At 36.1% G+C, this 21,591-nt stretch overlaps 3 protein-coding genes across 3 annotated transcripts in view; 1 reads left to right on the top strand and 2 right to left on the bottom strand.

The window, feature by feature from the left end:
• Window positions 1-507: 507 nt before the first annotated feature.
• Window positions 508-1,776, bottom strand: LOC129941838 (uncharacterized). The gene is made up of 2 exons (XM_056050589.1): window positions 1,659-1,776; window positions 508-1,596 (listed from the first exon to the last, which is right to left on the bottom strand). Exons 1-2 carry the CDS (start codon window positions 1,749-1,751, stop codon window positions 703-705), a joined length of 987 nt encoding a protein of 328 aa, XP_055906564.1. The 5' UTR covers window positions 1,752-1,776; the 3' UTR covers window positions 508-702.
• A 7,338-nt stretch (window positions 1,777-9,114) lies between these two features.
• Window positions 9,115-13,465, top strand: LOC129941836 (cathepsin L-like). The gene is made up of 5 exons (XM_056050587.1): window positions 9,115-9,257; window positions 12,030-12,142; window positions 12,321-12,532; window positions 12,592-12,710; window positions 12,771-13,465. Exons 2-5 carry the CDS (start codon window positions 12,047-12,049, stop codon window positions 13,376-13,378), a joined length of 1,035 nt encoding a protein of 344 aa, XP_055906562.1. The 5' UTR covers window positions 9,115-9,257; window positions 12,030-12,046; the 3' UTR covers window positions 13,379-13,465.
• A 3,787-nt stretch (window positions 13,466-17,252) lies between these two features.
• LOC129941832 (uncharacterized) overlaps window positions 17,253-21,591 on the bottom strand; it is a 65,576-nt gene continuing 61,237 nt past the window's right edge. The window contains exon 4 of the mRNA XM_056050583.1: window positions 17,253-20,784. Within this exon, the coding sequence (XP_055906558.1) occupies window positions 19,346-20,784 (1,439 nt within the window). The 3' untranslated portion in view covers window positions 17,253-19,345. The remainder of the gene's footprint in view (window positions 20,785-21,591) is intronic.

Below are 21,591 nucleotides of genomic sequence, written 5' to 3'. Positions count from 1 at the left end.
GGTCGATTAAACTGACCATTAAATGGAAGAAGCGCGCATTGAACTTTCTTAACAGAGCACCTTTTGGAAATAAAATTCAATAGTTTACAAGCGTTGTTCGTTTGTAAGACAATTCATGGTTAAATTACTGAAGATGCTTGACAGTGGAACAAAACACGAAACGTGCGTCAGCTGTTTAAACCAGTGTTGCCAAAACGATAGTAGCTAAAAAATCATCCTTTAGTAAAAATTAGAGTTTGGATTCGAAATAAACATTTTTAAAGGGAAATATTAAAAAAAACCTGATGTAATAGAAAAATTTAAAGGTGAGATTTGAATTCACTTTAGAAGAGTATATTTTTGTTTGTGCCACAGACGAAACTGTAATTTTGTCGACCAGTAAGATCTTGGAAGTGCTTTTTGAAGAACGTATTAAACGATTAAATCACTTCAAAACATGTATATATCATTTCGAAAAATTGGAAATGTTACATTTAATTCCAATAGGGTATTAATAAACGCAGTAACTCGAACTTTTATATTTTTATTTTTCAATATTCGTCGAATAAAATATGATATCGTTACCATCTCACTTAAAACTTAAATATCAAACTTAAAATTATATAAAGCCCGATCAAAATTTGAGGCAGGTATTATTGAAAGCAATATCAGCGTCATGTTTTGTTTTTGTATCCAATTTATGTTAAGAATTGTCTGTGTTGTTTAATTTAAAGGAAACACTGCTGATTTAGATATTGGCTTGTCCGAATTCATTTCAATTCTCATCATTCCATTTTCGCCCCAAGTTGTACCAAATGAGTTTTGAACAAACCAAACTCCTTGCGAAGATCCTTGGGCAGATTCATAACCCACAACTGTAACATAGTGATCAGCTTTTAAAATAGGCGTAGGCTGGGTAAATACACCTTCTTTGTAGTGCATGAATTCGAATGTGGCTGGATTCAACTTAATTACAACAGGGGATACATAGTTTAACACTGACTTGAGGAGTTCATCATTACCATCTGGAATGTTGGAGTAGGATTTTAAAGTCTTTCCATTGTTTGAATTTGCTGGAGGAGCACACATTCCCTGTGTACCGAGCGGATTATCAGAATATTCAGTTAGTGTAAAGAGTTTTTGAGATTGTTTGGTGAGATAATCAAATGCAGTTTGGGGAACTTGCCTTCTACAAGCTGTATATCCACCAGCGCAATCGATTATGTTTTGAGCCGATAAAGTCTGTGAATTAAGATTTCCAGTAGTAGATGCATAATAGATTTGTAAGGTTGTGGCAACGGCATATGCCCATCCGCTATTGCATACTAGTCCCTGATTTCGTACCGGGCTCGTGAAACCCTGAGCGGTATATAAAAATGAGGATGGTGGATGAACAGTTGGAGCCGTATATGGAACTCCATTAGATTGAATATCCGCAGTTGGTGCAAAAAAAAGAGCATATTCTAGTAATGTCAAATCACTGAATTGATTAACACCAAGTCGAAAAGTTCCACGGGTTACCCTGTTGAAATTTTCAATTTTTATCTTATTGGTGCCATAAAACATTCTTCTTAGTCCTTCTTCTCCAATGTTTTTGTAAGTCTTTCCATTTTGAATCTTGAATACAAAAAACACGCTTTGTAAAACCACTTGCTATTAGACATTTTCACCATACTGACCTTAAAGTTTTGCCATTCGAAGTTCGAAACAAATGATTTAGTTGATGGAACAATCGCTACAAAGAGCAAAACCAAAAGAAATACTCTCTGCATTCTGATTGATATTGTACTATTTGAAGAATTTACGGAAGAATTTTAGAAAATCTCTGACTTTTATAAATAAATCCAAGGTACGTTTTAGAATCTTATCTCTTATCTCTTAATACTTTACAAATAAATGCTTCACATTTTTTTGATATCATAGAAGTTTTATGACATTTGTTAAATTCTACGAAATATGTACAATTATGAAGATTGTGATGCACGGTTTAACTTTTGGAAGAAATAACATTTGAATTTGAAAGTTCCGAATAAATAAGTTTTTTTTGTAATTAATGTATATTTAGCAATAAAAGATGATATATCATAGCCCAACCTTGAAATTTATTTTGTTTACCAGAAATTGCACAGTCATATGGCAAAAATTTTATAAGTCTTTGTGCGGAAGACAAAATTAGATTATTTTTATATTTTCGTATGAACTCAAAATAAATTGAGCAAGGTTTAATAAGTGTTGAGACTTTGATAGTTTAAAAGAATTGAACTAAAATAATATTAACTTTTAAATGTTCACTTGTTAGAAACATAATAATTCAATTCCTTAAGGTCTAAGAAGAGAGCTCTAATTTTTGGAGTGAAATAAAACCAGTTAAAATTAAAGTTGTATAGGCCAGTCTTAGTGCGAGTAATGATAAAAATGTTTGTTTGAAGGCACGTAGTGGCCTGAGAGAAAGTGCATGAAAAGTACAACTTTTCCAAAAATTGAAATAGGGAGGGAAACCAATTACCGGCTACGACTCGCTGATCTCAAATATGGGTTCAACAGACGTGTTAGTGACTGCATTTGTTCCGCAGGGGTTGTCGAAATATGTACAGGAAAGACGTCTGACATAAGTGGACTTGACTTGAGGCTTAGGGAGATTTTTGTTGACTAACTTTCCAGTCAACTTTTCAATAAAGTTGCCTTAATTGGAAGGCAAGTTTTTGGCAGCTGGCCAATCAGATACTAAAAACTTGAATAACTTTCAAGTCTGAACCTGATCATAGCCAATGCTTTCTGAGCCCCATATCTGATCTTTTAAAGTATCAATAACAAGAGAATAGGCCTAAAATAGAATATCAATAAAACCAATAGAATTGACTCCAAGTAAATTCCACTGTTCGACTCATTAGGAAGCACAGAGGTGGTCCTATTATAATACTGGAAGTAAACATTTGAGGAGGATCATATGGATAAAGTATAATAATGTAGGGTTAATGATGCACAACTACAAAAAAGCACAGCTCCCTTGTAGCGACCCTAATTGAAATAACAATTCATACAATAATACTTGGGTGTGGAATTCCACACACACCTGAATACAATAACACCCTGTCAATTGTTCGAACAATTCATTCGAAAGTCGAGCGACTTTCGCCGAATTTCTTTTTCTTTCGTTAAGTGAAAAAAGGGAAGTAGAAATCACCCGCTAGGGCGGTGAGCAGTCGTGTTACAGTGCCGATTACAAGAAATTTTATTTTATCTCGCAACCAACAAAATAATTTGCGAAGAAAAGCTCTCGCCGAACCGAAGAGCAATTTGTCTAGAGAAGTCTGTATTCTCTACATTACCTACCTCTAAAACATTTGTTTTGGACTCCTCAATTGCGTACACTCGAAAGATCGGTGGCCAAAGCAGCCTCACAAATCTTACAAGCCAGAAGCTGTTACTACCATCAACCTGAACAGACTGTACTTCTTTTTCATACGAACTTTATGTAAACTCCCTCCGTGATCGGTGATCTTAGGACTCTCTGAATCAAAGTATAAGTAGGGTTAAGAAGGCAGGGTGAAGAAGGGAAAAGGGAAAACAAACATAGAAAAAGTTAAGTATACAAACTTCAATCCCAAAGCAATTTGTTTTTTTGTTTAAGATTTTATTTTTCTTAATTAAAGTGTTTAGCAGTGAAAGAAAGTAAGAGCTGTCATCCCACGTATGCTGTGCACAACATCGTCGGAGAACGAGCCAACATATCAAAATTGCGAGTAATAAAAGAAACACCCGGTAAGTCATTATTAATAAAAAAACGAAATTTAGTATATTAAACTTAAGATAACAAGTTGATTGGGGTGGAGAAATTGAATCGCCTTTCAATTGAGATTTCAATTAGAGTTCCCAATAAGTTTTCCATATATGAACAAATTAAGAGAGTGTAATTAAAACGTTTAACTCCCGAGGAATGAATAAAAAGAGGAGAAAAAAGTAATAGGTTGGAAATCAAAGAAATTTGAAGTTCAATAATATTAAATTCGATTTGTTTTATTTAAGCACGGAAATACAGGTGTATTAAAATGTAGGCCAAAAGGCAAACAATTCGTGTTGAAAGAAAATACAATACAAAATTTAAAAACAGACAATACAATTAAAAGATTTAAACTTAAAGCAAATATAACAGATCAATAGAAAATTAAAAAAAAAGGAAACAAATTATATATAAATGGATAGAAACGTAGTAGAGAAACCTAAAGTTTAAAACCTAACAATAAAAACTATTATTTTGCTATCACAGAAGATCACAGAGAGAGTAAAAAGAGTGAAATGTATATAATCCTAATTTATAAAACAAATAGTAATAAAATAAAACCTAAAGTGAATTTTAAAATGTCAGTGTTTAACTATAATAATTTGCTTAGAAGATTATAATGTAAATATGCCGAATTAGGCTCTTCTGTTCGTGAGAAAGGGGGGAGAACAAGGAAGAGGTACAATCGATGGTTAATGTGTAAATCGTAAAGATTTGCACCTCTTTAAGTTAGGGGATAGTGTCACAGAATTCGCGGGACATTAGCCATGGATGGTCGTGTTATACCTATGTAACATAACTGAGGGTGGGTTCGCGATGGAAACACACTACACCAAAGTTTCCAACTGAACATTTCAGACTATGAAATAGATATTGTTTGTGGTATAAACAGGTTCGAAGGTAACGCAAGTATGTATGAGGTTATTAAAGGAAAATAGTCAAGGCATGTGATGTTCAAATGGTAGACATGTGCATTCAAGAGGACACAAGCGTCCACAGGTTTTTCTCAAAACAAACCTCTGTCTATCAACTCCTACTCTCACCTCCCCGCGGTGAACATCGGGTGCCTAGTACCTCAACTGGAGATTGGGTTCCAACCCAAGTGGAAAGTTGTTGGGGGCAGCAAACGAGAGAGGGGGGAGAGGTGTTTCCACTAAGGCACCTCTCCTTATCCAGGCGGCAGCGGACGAATTCTCGAAATAGAATCAACGGTGGCGTCTACAGTTCCAGTAAGGTTGAACTACTTAGTGAACACATTATAGGGCTTCTTCGACATATTCGGAGCCCAGGCCTGTAAGGAGCGGTTTATCCGGCCGTCGGGGTGACTTCCTGGCCACGTAAAAACATCATAGCACCAACAAGCCTCGGATACGGACGGATTCACTGTTGACAACCCACGCAAACGAAATAAGGACAACGAACTTCGGATATGTACGTGGAATGTTAGGTCCCTTAACAGACCACGTGCAGCCGAACAATTAGCGGAAGCCCTAAACTGCTGCAAGGTAGATATTACAGCCATCCAAGAAGTGCGATGGGATGGACCGAGCAAACGCAATCTAAAAGACTGCGATATCTACTACGGCGACTGCTACTGAGAACAAAGACAGCGTCTATTTGGGTGTGGATTCGTTGTTGGAACTAGGCTCAAGCAAAAAGTCTTTAGTTTCAACAGTGTGAGCGAGCGCATCACAAAAATCCGCATCAAGGCTAAATTCGCCAACATAAGCCTAATATGCGCGCATGCCCCAACAGAGGAGAAAGATGAAGACACCAAAGACATATTCTTTGAGCTCTTGGACAAGACATATGAGCAGTGCCCTGGCTATGATATTAAAACTGTCTTAGGAGGTTTTAATGCCAAGCTAGGAAGAGAAGACATCTTTGGTGGCATAATCGGGAGATACAGCCTGCACGACACTATCTCCGACAACGGATTCAGGCTGATCGATTTCACTGCGGGGAGAGACGTTCTGGTAGCTAGTACGCAGTTCACACATCTTAATATCCACAAGGGGACATGGAAATCTCCTGATCAATCAATCGTCAACCAGATTGACCACATTGCGATCGACGCACGACACTTCTCCAGTATCCAGGATATCCGAACATTCCGAGAGGCCAACATTGACTCGGACCACTACCTTGTTGTAGCTAAGGTACGGCTATGGATATCCCGATCCAAGCCAAAACAAGGAAGTACTGTGAGAAGAATCGACGTTAGACGGCTACAATCACAAGAGACTGCCATGTCCTTTTCTGATCGAGTCTCTAATAACCTCTTAAGGAGTCCTATGCTTCCTGCATTAAGCATTGAAAACCAGTGGCAACATTGCCTTGCAGCCATCAGAGATGCCGCCTCTGAAGTGCTAGGTTTCACACGGCCACCACAGCGAAACCCCTGGTTTGACGACAAATGCCGGCAAGCGCACGCAGCGAAACAAGAGGCGTACAAAACGGCGCTGCACAAAAGGACTAGAGCTGCTCATGAACTCTACGAGCAGAAGAGGAGAGAGGAACACCGGCTTCTTAGACGGAAAAAAAGAGAGCATGAGAAGCGCGCCATCGAGGAGATAGAGGGATGTCACAACAGGAATGTGGTTCGTTAATTTTATAAAAATGTAAAAAAAACCTCCCAAGGGTACCAGCCACGAACCGAAGCCTGTAAAGACGATCAGGGGAACATCGTAGTAGAATCGCAGTCGATGCTGAGAATATGGAAAGATCACTTCCTCAAATTATATAACGGCGACGACTAGCCGAATTCCGCTGTAAGGGAGATAGAACCACTCAACCTCGGCGACGCAGATCAACAATTCCGCCTGCCCGACCTTGACGAAGTGAAGATAGCTATATCTAAACTTAAGTCAAACAAAGCTGCTGGAGCTGACGGCATCGCTGCCGAACTATTCAAAGCAGCAGGCGATGGCTTGGTAGGGAGCATGCACCAACTCATCTGCAAAATATGGTCGGAAGAAAGCATGCCCGATGAGTGGAATCTCAGCATAGTGTGCCCGATACATAAGAAAGGAGACCCTCTAAACTGCGCCAACTACAGAGGCATCAGTCTCCTTAACATTGCATATAAGATCCTCTCTGCTGTATTATTATGTGAACGTCTGAAGCCATTCGTCAACAACCTGATTGGTCCTTATCAGTGTGGCTTTAGACCAGGAAAGTCCACTATCGACCAAATATTCACACTACGGCAGATCTTGGAAAAAACCCAGGAGCTTCAAATCGATACCCACCATCTCTTTATCGATTTGAAAGCCGCGTATGACAGCATCTATAGGGAAGAGCTCTACCGAGCAATGTCTAGTTTTGGCATCCCTGTCAAACTAATCCGTTTGTGCAGAATGACGATGGAGAATGCACGCTGCTCTATCAAGGTCGGAAAAGATCTTACCGATGCATTTGATGTCAAAAAAGGTTTTAGACAAGGCGATGCACTGTCTTGCGACTTCTTCAACATAGTCCTGGAAAGAATTGTGCAAAACTCAACCGTCAACACTAGAGGCACAATCCTCCAAAGGTCCATCCAATTACTCGGATACGCAGATGATATTGACATAATTGGAAGATCAAAGCGTGATGTCAGTGGAGCGTTTTTGAGCATTGCGACGGAAGCGAAGAAGATAGGTTTAGTGGTCAATGAGGGCAAGACCAAGTATATGCTGTCATCAAAAAAAGACACTGAACAACGACGTCTTGGACAAAACATCACCATGGACAGCTATAACTTTGAGGTAGTTAAGGACTTTGTCTAACTAGGCACCGCTATTAATGCAGACAACGACACCAGCGCTGAAATCAAACGAAGAATAACTCTTGCAAATCGCTGCTTCTTTGGACTTCGAAGGCAATTGAGAAGTAAAGTCCTCTCTCGAGCATGTAAAATCACCATCTATAAGACACTCATCATTACGGTTCTCATTTATGGCGCTGAGGCCTGGACCCTGTCAAAGAAAGATGAGGGCATCTTAGGATGCTTCGAGAGAAAAATTCTTCGGGTGATTTTTGGTCCCGTACGCATAGATGGAGAATGGAGGAGAAGATATAACGACGAACTGTACGGGCTGTACAGCGACACTGACCTAGTTAGCAGAATTAAAGTCCAACGGCTTAGATGGCTAGGTCATGTAGAGCGGATGGACATCAACGCTCCAGCCCGGAAGGTCTTCGAATCCAATCCCGAGGGACGGCGCAGTAGAGGACGACCGCGACTCAGGTGGCGCACCCATATGGGAGAGGACCTCAACCAACTTGGCGTGCGAAACTGGAGACAGCTAGCTAGGGACCGAGCTGGCTGGAGACGCTTGTTGGTTAAGGCCCAGGTCCGCCCCGGACTGTAGCGCCACCTTAAGTAAGTAAGTAAGTCAAGGCATGTAATTCGTAACAAGTCCGGTAGCAGTGCAAGATCCCACGACTCCGTCGAGCTAGTGTCGCGCGTAAGCCAGCATGCCTGCCGCACTTCTCTACCAGGACAACCCGACCTACGTTCTTTTGGAACCTTTAGAGGATTCCTGTGCCTACTTTGGGATTTGGGGGATAAAAATTCGCGTAGTAGTGCGCAACGGTGCAGCGGTTTAGACTAAGCAACTATTCTAAGACAACACCCTTCATGTCGAATGCTCGACAGCATTGCTTATGAGGAGTTGAAATTGGTGTGAAATTCAACTACGAATTATGTTTGCGAAACTTTGATACAATCCATTCTTAGAAGGATTTGGTAATCGTTGTTGTCCAATTATTCAATGAAATGGTAGTACTTCTTTAATCTTTGTCAAGTCAACAACACATCTATTAAAACAAAAATTAAATATTTTGAGGTGCAAGTTGAAAAGATGCAACTCATTTCACTTTTAGAGTTGTCTGAATGTTGAATGATTTTTCGAATACATTTTTGATTTAATCAGCATTAAAAATTAAGTTTAATTAATCCACATAAAAAACTCCAAGTAACATCTTAAATCAATTCGTAAACAAATATCCCATTAGTGTCCCATAAGAAATCAGTCAGTGGAGATTTATACTTTCTTCATTTGTTTAAAAAAGATCCCACCCGGAACAGACTTAGAAAATGTGATACTGGACGGAAATTCATTATGAACTTATTCTAAAATTTACTCACCTCTTTCTCTTAAATTACAAAAAGCTTAATTGAGCACTTAACATAGCATTTTTATTATAAACTGCCTTCAAAAATAATTGACTTTCGAAATACTATATTTATTATTTTGAGGGTGTGTTTGAAATTAATTATAATCATATAAAAGTCAAAGCATTAAGAGATGAATAAGTAATAATAATTAAAAAATAATCAAGAGTGTATTGAATTGAGGTTCTTCAGATTTCTGATCAGTCCAAAACAAAAGTTCTTAACAGAAGGTAGCGTTTAGTTTCCTATTGAGAGAAATAATCAAAATTATTTTTTTGGAAATTTGTACTATCAGTGCGACTCGTGTTTGGATTTTGTACGCACAAATTTTATTTGGTGAGTTAGTGATAAGAAAATTATCTGCAAGATTTGGGCATAGTAAAAGACTACTTGATTTAATCTGCATCCCAAATATTCATAAAAACGTGTTCAATGTTAAGCGTCTTAAAGGAGGAACAAATATTTAAGGACTAAAATTTAAAAGATATCACAGTTATAATGATAAAATTAAATGTAAAACAAAAAACAAACATCCGGACCATTAAACAATTTAAAAGTTCATAAAGTTCAAGAAATTTCATCTTCTTGTTATGAGATAGTAAAACCAATGTGTCACAGTGAACGTCATCGGTAATATTAAACTTTTCGTTGGTTACCGTGTCAAAACCCTGTTTTTTAAAAACTACTTTTTCTATGCCCCAAAATTTTAAACTCAATAGAGAATCCTATGGATAACAAAAAAAACGAAAAACATGAGCAGAAATGTCTCAGCATATCCGTTGAGAGAAACGCGTTAGAAGTTCCAGCCCAAGTTTTCCAATACAGAACACCTGGCGACTGGTTGTCCTGAGGGATGAAAACCAATTTCATTTTGATGAGTTTGATAATCATAGATTTTTGGTACCACCAAAAATTCACCGTAAGAATTGCACTATCTTCATTTTCGAGACATGTTGAGGATGATGAGGCTCTTCAACAATCGTTCCTGTATTATGAGCGCCAAATGCTACAAATCTTCTTTTTAAAGTATCCTCCAAGTTGAGAATGGTCCTGCTGATTACTGAAGATAATTTTTTAAAGAAAATCCGTATACTTTTGATGCATCCCAAGGACCAAATTACTGAAGATACGACACACGTTTCTGATGAGTGATGATCGAACTATTTGAGTTTTTGTACTAACTTTACAATGTTTAAGATCTTATACAAAATACGGTGTAATGTCTTTCGTTAAAAGTAAAAATATTAACGACGAATGGACAAGCTGGGTTGCGTCAATACTACAGGCTAAAGTAGCTTTGTTCTCAATTGATCTTGAAAGTAACGTTCCACACGTTTTCTTCACAGTATACTAACATACTTACTTAGGTCCTCAGACCTGTTAAGTCCGTTGGGAACCCCTAAAGGGGCATAGGGCCTCTACTACTCCTACACGGCATCTTGTGCAGTTTCCGGAGATGAGTTTCATCTCCCTCCAACTTTTGCCTAGTGAAGCTGATTCCGCCTCGACTCTCCCGTCCATGTGCTTCTCGGTCGTCCAGCTCTTCTTCCTTCTTGTGTAAGTGGATTCCACTGCATTGCTTGGTCTGCAATATGTCTTCGTATTATAGAGTCTATAGATTCCTGGTCTGTACTTCTATGAAGAACCTCAACGGTTTGGTCAAAAAATCCTTAGAATGTTACGAAGACATCTATTCACGAAGGTTTGCAGATTTCTTGTAATGGCTGAAGTAACCTACCAAGTGCTGCACCTATAAAGAATCACAGATTATACATTTGTGCCACTTTTTCCACCGGTTGCGAGGAAATATTTATTTAAGAGGATGATCGGGTTCCGAGGCTGATCAATTTTGTTTTGCCGGAAATAATTTTCAGCCCCACAACTTCTGCTTCTCTCTCCACACTTGTTGTCATTAGATGGAGTTGCATGATCCTATGAGAGTAAGCAAACATCGTCCGCGTAATCCAAGTGCTTTAAATACTATGTCAAAGTCCATTGGATTCCTTCATTACCTGACAAAGCTACGCGCAGTACATCGCTTATCACCAACAAAAACAATATTGGGGATAGAATAAAGCCCTTCTGACTCCTCTATGGATTTCAAAATCATCTGACAACCTACCATCGTGCAGAACGTGACACTTGGATCCATCGTATGTTGCTTTAATAATAGCAATTAGTTTTTCTGGGATGCCTCTCCTCCGTAATGCTAACCAGATATACTCCCTGTTGTATCAAAGGTCTTCTCGAAGTCGATGAACAGCAGGTGCAGTGGTGATTCAACGCACTGTTCAATAATGATCCACAGGCGTTGATATGATCAATACAGGAGGATGCAGTGTGGAATCCTTCTTGTTCGACATCGAGTGTGGCCTCAAGGTGTTCTCTGATGCGTTCCAGTATGACTTTTGCTCCAGTTTTCGCACTTTGTTAGATCTGCTTTTTTAAGGAACTTGTATACTAACTTAAATAATCTACCAGTTTTACTATTGCCGGTCGAGAAGTTGCTTCACGACGACCTAAAATTTCTTTAGTTTTGCGAACTGTGACTGGGTAGGTTTTGATTTTGATTTTGCGTATATTGTTCCATATTTGGTGATGGCATAGTGTTTACTTGTTCAATGTCAAAAGATCACAGCTTTAAAGTTACGCCTTGTCACCTTTTAGGCAAAGGATAACAGCTTTGAATGCAAATTGGTCAGACAATTTAAGCCCGACCTGTATGCTATCAACTAATGTTTGACAAGAACAATTAGAAGCAACAAAATCAAGCGTGAGTGCAAAAAGTCAATTCAATCAAAATTGATTGGAATTTGAGAATTTTTAATGTGTAACCAGTCATAGCAGCGCTCTGAAATCATCGTTTTGTCGATTATCTTTTATTCGATAATTGCATCACAACACAAGACAAATAAATTCCTAAAATTTGAAACCTCAATTGGTTTTTAATATTTAAGAATTGTTAGTAGATTATTGAAGCCTAACTCCATTGGAAATTTATTTATTCTCCCTCATGTGTTAAGTTTCGTCAAATGGACCTTAAAATTTAAACTGAATCTATGCTTTTAACTTTTAACCTTCTTCCTTTTATTTATTCTACTTTCTTAGGCAAAGAAAGACTTAAAATGAAACTCATAATAATTGTGTTAAGCTGCTTAATATTTGCTGAAAGCTTAGAATCTTTTCAAATCAATATTGATGGAGATTGGAATTTATTTAAGGTAAGCTAAACAAAAGTCCCATTTTGAGTCAATTGCTTTTTTCGTCTCCAGTTTCTCTTCTTTTCTAACACATTTTTACCAATCAAAATGTAATTTTTTCCAAAAACTATTTTTAAAATCTCAAACTCTAATGTTTCGGTAAATTTGGTATTTAATAAAACATAGTTTTTCATTTCAGGTTAAATATGGAAAACATTACAAAAACGAAGCCGAAGAAAACTACCGAATGAAAACATTTTTCGAAAATAAGGACAAAATTGAAAAACACAATGAGAAGTACGCTAAGGGTTTGGTCTCGTTTACACTCGGCCTCAACAAGTATGCCGATCTCCTATACGATGAATTCTATAATTATGTGAATGGTTATAATTCATCAAACGAAAACAATCAGTAAGTTTGGAATATGATGGAAATTTATCGTTTAAAATATAAAAGTGCTTATAATGTAGGTATATAAGGAAAACAATGCCAGAAGAAGGTATTGATTATGTTAGCCCCCTTAACTTTACCTTACCAAAATCAATTAATTGGACTGAACGTGGTGCAGTGACTCCAGTCAAAGAACAGGGTGAGATCCATGTTGTATAGAGTTTTTAAAACTTATTTTAACATTTTAATTTTTGATAAGGTTATTGTGGATCATGTTGGGCATTTTCAGCTGTTGGTGCATTGGAAGGTCAAAACTTTATTCATAATGGGGTTTTGACTTCTTTGTCTGTTCAGAATTTGATTGATTGTACAACAGATTACGGAAATTCAGGATGCAATGGAGGCTTTACTAGACAAGCATATAGGTATGTAAAATACAACGGAGGTATTGACACAGAAGAAGCTTATCCCTATAAAGGAGTTGACGGAGCTGTCTGTAATTTTAACAAAAGCAGCATAGCAGCTACCGATCGGGGGTATGTTGATCTTCCAATAGGAGACGAGAGTAAGATGATGGAAGCAGTTGCAAGTGTTGGTCCACTAGCTGCTGTTATTAATGTTAATCGGGAGTCATTACAATTTTATAAAAGTGGTGTTTTCGATGAAGCCGAGTGCCATTCTAGTTTGGAGTACGGGAATCATTCTGTTCTCTGTGTTGGATATGGGACCGATGAGAATGGGAACGACTATTGGATAATAAAAAACTCGTGGGGAGATACTTGGGGTGAAGGAGGCTTTATCAAAATGTCCCGCAACAAGAATAATCAGTGTGGTATAGCAAATGATGTCAATTATCCATTAGTTTAGAAAATCTTTAACATCTTTAATACATAATGTAAACAGTGTATGTACTTTAGTTACAAAACGATTAAAACATAAGAAAATAATGAATTACTACAAGAACTTTTATATTAAAATGGCTTGAAAATATGTACTGATAATAACTTTAATATCGTTTAGGTTAAACCTGAAACATTAATTAAAAAAAAGAGGCTGGGATGCGACCCACACTGATAACTTCCATCTCGTCTGTCGATTTGTCCTGCTTAAAAGTTTGTAGGTTTTCGTGTTTTTTTAAATAGTTGTCAGTTGAATTGCTCTTAAAACATTAAAATTACCAACAATACTTTGCAATTAATGAAATGTTAACGAGATTTTTAGTCGAGAACCAATTTTTACCAATTTTAGTGGCATTTCTTAAAAGTTTATATTTCTTATATAAACAATGAATGATATCAATTTAAAGTCAATATCTTCTGTTGTTCATGAAATATCGAGAACCGAAAATCAATTTTTACCAAATGTACGTACTCTTTTTTGTAGATTTCATTTTTTTAATGAAAAAAACGGACTGTTAGATTTTTGTACAAAATGTACTGAATGTTGAAAACAATATTTGAAGCCAATATTTTTGAATTTTGAAAAGATATTTGAGTCGAAAGTAAATTTTTACCAAGTGTAAGTATTGTTTTTTTTTCTGTTTTTATTTTCTGTAAGAAAATAATCAATTCGATTTTTGTTAAAGACAAAATTAATTTGAAGCTATAATCTTAATTTTTTAAAAAGATATTTGAGTCGAAAATCAATTTTTACGAACTTTTAGTAATTTTTGTATAGGTTTTTATTTTTGTTAAAAAACTGTCAGTTCGATTTTTCTCAAAATTTTACCAAATGTCAAAAATGTAATTTTTCATTGCACAAAATTATTTTGGAGATAAAATCATTTTTTGTTCGCAAAGTATTCAAGGTGGCAAATAATTTTGTCCAGCTTTTTTTTTTATAAAAAAAAAAATTAATAGGATTTTTTCCACAAAAATAAACTCGTTTCGTATCACGTTACAATATATAATATAAAATTTAGGTCAAGCGATATTGGTTCGTGACTTCGTGAGATATTTTGGGCTAACCAAAATTTTCACCTGTATTTTGAAGTACTATGGTAAAAAAACCACCTCTGCATTTGTTTGTGAGACCTTTCTACATAACAATATTTATTTGAAGTCGATGAAAAAAACTCCGACAAATTTATTTCTATTAGGGATCTTGAAACGTGGAGAAATGTCAACATTTTCAATTCGAGGGAAGTTAAAAAAGAATCACGTGATAGCTACGAATATTTAAAATAATATGTAACATACAATTTCTATTGAAGCCAATATGATTTAAAGCTTAGGAAACCCAAGCTTAGATTAACATTAACATAAAGCTGTCAACAAAACGAAAAAGAAAGACTCACGTCGGTACTTTCTATTCTTAAAAAAATTGCACTAATGTTTGACTTTTGCAACATAAATTTACCCATATTCTACACAGGCTGACTTCTTTCCATCTATCAGGGCATACACAACCGTAATACGTTACATAATAGCTACGTTTTGGCGAATTGCATTTTATTTACATTTCTCGAAATTTCAAGGTACCTAGAATCAAAATCAAAGGTTTTTAAACAGATCTCTGTCTGTACGTGTGTCCCCACGTTCGTACGTCTATAATATGTCCACACGTTCGGGAAACCTCTTTTCGTCAGCCATATCTCAAAAACCGTCAGAGATATCGACAACGAAAAATTCGAATAAAAACAACTGTAAGAATATATTTGACACCCTGAGTATGTTGCGAAAAAATGATATTACCTCCAAAATAATTTTATCCATCAAAGAATAACGTTTTGACATATGGTAGTATTTTTAGAAAATCGAAGTGATAATTTTTTTTTACAAAAGAAAAAACTAAAAAATACTTATTTATGTTGGGAACAATCGGTTTTCGATTATCTTGGCAACAATTAAAGATTTTGGCTCAAAAGCCCTTTGGTATCGGTATCGAGTCTTAAGCGAACAAAATGGGTCTTGTGATTAACGAGGACAAAACTAAGAATTTACTGTCATCCAATAGAGTCTATTACCATTGTAGACTTGATCACAAAATGACCAGTAATAAGTATAACTTATTTATCTGCCAGCGCTGAAATCAAACGTAGAATTACTCTTAGCAATCGCTGTTTCGCTGGCCTAAGTAAGCAATTGAGGAATAAGGCCTTATAGCGAAGAAACAAGGAGACATTGTACAAAAGGTCGATAAAGGATCCCTTGGTAACTTCTAGAGGAAGGTTTTACGTATTATATAGGGACCGGATTGTGTCGACAGCTTAAATAATATCTGCGGAAGAATATACAGTCACAAACTAAACGAGCTGTACAGGGACTTTCCACTGGTCAAAAAACTACTTGTTCAAAGATTAAGATGGCTAGGGCATGTGGAGCGAATAAATATCGGTAGGGTATTAAACGCTTAGTCTGAGGGAATCTGAAGCAGAGGAGAGCTCATTTCTGGTGGAGTGATGAAGTTGATGCCGACACACACCGGACTTGTGTTTCGAAACTGAAGACAGCAAGCTAGAGATCAAGTAAACTGGCGGGATCTATTTCTTGAAGCACGGGAGCACGATGCACTGTAGTACTAACTTAAGTAAAGCAACTAAAATTGGTACAAGTTTAGTTTCGACTAAAAATCTTGGGAATAAGACAAAAATAAAAAGCAAAAAAAGATATTGACTTGAACTTTGTTTGTATCTTACAGAAAATATTGTTACTAATTTTTTTTGTAAACTTTAAGAAATATTTACAGAGTCGGTCTATAGTCTCAAATTAAACACTTTACAATATTTTTCAATTTTGATAAGGTCAAGACGATACTAGCAAAATACTCTTAGGATATCGTTTAATTCTTTTAGAGCTACGATCCTCAAGCGACCTTTTTGAATTAAGTCTTTAAGTGGCAATCCAATTTTTTTTTATATAACAAGCACATACTCAAGGGCACTAGGAAGACGAGAGAGAGGTTGAAAGGAGGTGTCGGTGCATATTGGTTTTGAATTCCTGAATATTGCAATGTCTGGGAAAAACAGAGTGTGATAAGGCATTCCACATTTTTGGCGACATCGCGCATGTGATTGTTCCACAAAAGGTGGTTGGAGATACACATACCGAGGATAACAAGATGTTCAGTCTCCTCTATGCAAGTGCCATCCATGGATAATGGCAAGGGGATATATCTCGCTTCAACGGTACAAGACAGCGTCGTGTTTCCATTGTAGAATGCTGTTCAAGTCAGAATTTAATGAACTAATCATACTTTATCGTTACAGTTCCTTCCACATCCGAAGAAGAGTGATGTGAGCCTGAAAACGAATATGAAAAGCCAAAACGATGTAAAGATTTGCTCCACTGTTGCTGCGAAAGCCGTACTGCCGGTCATTAAGAAGCTTTCGATCTATGAGATATTTCTTGAGCTGATAATTTATCAGCGTTTTCATGACCTTGGGATGAAGGGTCGTAAGTGCAATCGGTCGGTAATTAGAGGGTGAGGAGGATTTGCCTATTTAGGGAATAGGCTGGACAAATGCTGTTTTCTATATCCGCTGCGGAACGAGACCTGAGGAGTAGGACAGATAAAACAGCTTACGGAGTGGTTTTGCCAGCGTTGAAAAACACCTCTTCATAACAATTTATGTATGTTGATATCTTTTAGGACTCTCGCCACAGTATGAGTTCGAAAAAGATTGGCCCCATAGAATCATTAACTTTCTGAATGACAGGCGGAGTCATAACATTTACTGGCGGCGTTAAATTAGCGGTTAACTTTGTCAAGAGAGCTAACAAATGGAGTATCATTAACAACGACGGATGACCAAAAATTTGTACTGCCTTTGGGACATTGCAGTATTTTTTGCCGTAATTGTTGGCCATGTACAAATTTGGTTCGTCAAATATGGGCGTTGCAGGCTTAGGTCTGATGCTTTTAACCCTATTTCATAGGCATAGAGACCATTTAAAGATTCTTAAATAATTATTGAGACCGTTCCAGGCTTTCTCGTATTGCCAAACGGTTCCCTAAGGAGCTCTTTCTTTAACAGGAAAGTTTCGAAATTTTCTGATATGACACAATGGTCAGATGCGCCTAGAGGAGATAGAACACTAATAGTGTACTTACCATAGTCAGAGGTAAGAAAGAAGTCAAGACTGATTTCTGCTCGACTTACCAAGTCCGATATTCGAAAAAATGACACTTTTAATCTCTAGCATACAATTCAATGGCTTATATGATTCGACGATTGGCTCTTGGAGGACGTGTATTCGTCATACTAAGAACTAGTCTTGCTTTTAGTCAATAATAGATCTATTGTTTCTAATACTTTCTTTATTTACCACTTTTTATTAAAGTTTAAACATAATAAACATAAAAGTCGATATTTTTTAAAAGTTGAAATAATATTATATGTATCATTATTGGCAAAATAGGAATATGTTACATAATAATCGTCGATAGTTACATAATTATATAAATTTGAATGTACATGACAAAAATTTTAATTAAAAATGTTTTTCGTACAAAAATGTCTTTTTCAAAAGTTTTTCTTTTTACCAATAAATTATAAACGAAATAAAAAAATTCGTTTGAGTAGTGAGTGGTATAACTTTTTTAAACATTCAAAATAATTTAGAAATTTTGCCCGAAAAATAAATCTTAGAAATAATTTTATAAAATAAATACTCTTAATTATTTTTACTTAAATTTATTATACATCTTTATTTACATGAAAGCAATTTTTAAGGTAAGGTATTAAATATTATATTATATTTTATTTAAATCACTTGTTTTGTATACATAATTTTTTTTTTTAATTTAATATTTGTTCATTTCGTTTTTGCAACGTCATCAGTCTTTAAAGCCTTTTGCTGACGCCAAACTTAAAATTTAAGTTTAACTTAAACACTTTTGGTTGAAGTTTAATATAAATAATTAACTTTTCTTTCAAAAAAATAAACAATTGATCAGAATTAAGTAGATATGTAAATAATATATTTAAAATTTAGAGTATACTATGTGGGTAAATGTAGGTCAATAGGTTAAGTAACATATTGAAAATAAATGAGAACAGACAAATTTGAACTTGAATTTGAATTGTTGTTTTAATTTTGCCCATGATTATATATAATCAAAAATTAATTTGTATTTATATTTCACTGGTGTTAATGTTTATTGTCTGTTAATTTTATTCAAATCATCAATTAATTTCAATATTAAAGTAATCATCATACTAAATGTTACTAATGTTTGTCATTATTTTAATTTAAGTAGTTTTTTAGGTTTATAATTACGGAATTAAACTTTTTAAATAAACAAACATTTCATTGAAAAAGGAGAACAGCAAAAGGAACAATATAAATGTACCTACTTACATATATGTAGGTTTTATATAAATATAACACGAAATGTTTATATATTTAATATTTTTAGTTTATCTAATATAGTAAAGGCACAAATTGATTTTTCTATCTGAGCAATAAAATTAAATTTTTCACATTAAGTACTTTTAAAAAGGTTGAAAGAAAACAACACAGTGATTGGTGCTTTAGTTTCTGTTGGCTCTCGTGAAGATGAAGCACCGAAAGTGGGTGGTAAAAGGGAGCACGTGCTCAGGCCTTGAGCTTAGTATTACAATTCATATTTAACATCATCAACCAAATAAACAGTACGAGTATTAAATCAAATAAAGTCTTTAACATAAGCCACTATAGGAAACTCTTCTGAAAAACATTAGGACTGATTTCATATTCTCTATAAAGTTGTTATTAAATTCTCTAGGCAGAAAATCACGGTGATGATTATGTAATAAAATTATTATATGGAGCTTTTTAGTCACAAATTGTTCCGTTCATAGTATTTTTCACGCATTTTAGTCAGTAATAATCGCCACCAATTAAGCCAAAATCACCGTTCTGTTGATCCATTCGGCGACGTTGGCAAGAGCGAGTTTCCTGACTTCTTGAAAAAGCCCAGCAAATCTAATGTTTTTACTGATCGTCGAATTAACTCGTCCTTGTATTTCCAAATGGTTTTGTCTTCGACTGAATTGTCGCGATATTGCTCGCAGGATTTTAGCAAAGTCTTGACACAATCCGCCCTATAGTGCTGTAATTGGGCATCTTCTGTGTCTACTGGATAGGACTTGCAAACACCGCCCAAACAAGCAAGCGGGAAGTGATTGTGTAGAGTTAGCACCTTTTCGGGATTGTGAAAGCATTTGACGTACTGGTTAGGCTTGGTGTAGTTTTTAGCTCGATGGACGTGCTGCAGCATATGCATATACTTCGGAACATCCTTGTGCCAGCCGTGATCATGTTGATGATCGTCGAGAAAATACACATTTCGAAAATTATAGCTTGCATATCCCTCGGGCTTTATCTTCCTGGCTTTGGCTATAACCCGTTGCATCAAATCCATCCATGAGCTATCGTCATGTTTAGGCATGATAACTTCGTCGATATCCAGAAGCGCTATGTAATCGTAGCGATAGATATTCTTGTACAGACAATCGTTGTAGGGTATCACTTCGTTTTGGCGTTTGTGATTGGTTTTCTTTGTGAGATAGAGATGCTGGAAACCAGGGACATTCGGCTGACCTCCTGGCAGGGTCAGTGGGATGACTTGAACTTTTCCTTCTTGTTCATAGTGGTTGAGAACTTTTGAAATATTCGGATGGACTTGTAAGTTATAAAAAAATATCTTATCGGCTCCAAGTATGTTCAACATCTCAATCCATTCAACAAGCCGTACTGAAAGGTCGTCATAGAGAAAATCAAGACCCTTGACGCAAACAGCAAATCCTCGCTTATGGTCATCCGGGGGCCGATTGTAAATAACTCGTAAATTGTTTGTGGCAGTGTCGCATTCCCTCTCAACCATCGACACCGATGATGGGACAATTCCATGAAATGGTTTTGGAATTTGACACGCAATCAAATATGGCTGGTAAATACCCTGTTTATAGTTGCCCCATTTATTATACCAAATGTATTTGTATTCGAATGTCTTCACAATGAATGGTTCCTTTTGTCCATCGAACCAGAATTGACAGAATGTTTTTACTTTTGGTTCTATACGGTCGATCATTCCTAAAATCCGAACAGTTGGCCCCAGAAGTGAACTTTTACGGATGTCATAATATGCACCGAATAACTGGAATGTCCCATTGGAAGTTCGCATTGTCTGCCAATAGATATTGTTGAATTCTAGTTCGAATATTGAAGGATACTTGGCACATGTGGAGGACTTCTGTTGCAGGAAGTTCTTATTTTTACTCCAATAGGCTATTGGAAGTGAGGGAATACGGGATTCTACATCACGAACAAGCTGCTCATCGTCCATTGCTGAAATTGTAAAAAGTTTATTTTCTAAGATTAGTAAAATGTTTGTAAATTAGTAAAATGATGTAAATATTTTTGAACCCAAATTTCTTAATTTTGAATTTAAGTGTATATCAGTTATTCGAGTACAGTCAAGAGGAAGAGCCAGCGGGTGTTGTTTTTTCGGATATAACATAAATTATGAAGTTTGTTAATTCTGATTTTCGTGTTATTGATGAGGTGACGTTTTCAAACCTGAATCTTAATGGAATAAATTACAGTTTACTGCCAACTTACATCAACTGTAACCATTGTGGCATTGATTTTGCGAAACTCGAAGAATTTTTGGCACAACATCAAAGCTCATCGAATCTGATGGTGGTGAAAGATCTGAACGCAAGAATTGGTAATGAAGCTGAAAACGAAAACCGAATTAGTGGGATCGAGCGGAAGTCCAAAGATACAGTCTGCGACGCTAAGGGAACAAAGTTATTGGATGTTTATAACTCTTATGGTCCTCGAATTATCAACGGAACCAGCTGGTTAAAGAATGAAAACTTACTTTTGTCGGCAGTCAGAACAGTTCGATAATTGATTACGGCCTTATTAGTGGTAATTGAAACATCAAATAATTGAGTTCCAAGTTGAAAATGTGCCCTTTTCGACCCATTTTTCCATTAGTCGTGACTTGTGGACTTTCAATGGCGACTGAGGAATCAAAACCTATAAGACTTCTACCAAAACTTATGTGGAACCAAAATAAAAGTTCAATATTATATAAATCTGAACACTTTCCTTCAAAGTTACCAGCAATGTAACCTGAGTCAGTTA

This window comes from Eupeodes corollae, chromosome 1 (genome assembly GCF_945859685.1).
Source record: "Eupeodes corollae chromosome 1, idEupCoro1.1, whole genome shotgun sequence".
Taxonomy (NCBI): Eukaryota; Metazoa; Arthropoda; class Insecta; order Diptera; family Syrphidae; genus Eupeodes; species Eupeodes corollae.
This window is presented reverse-complemented; position numbering and strand designations above follow the sequence as displayed.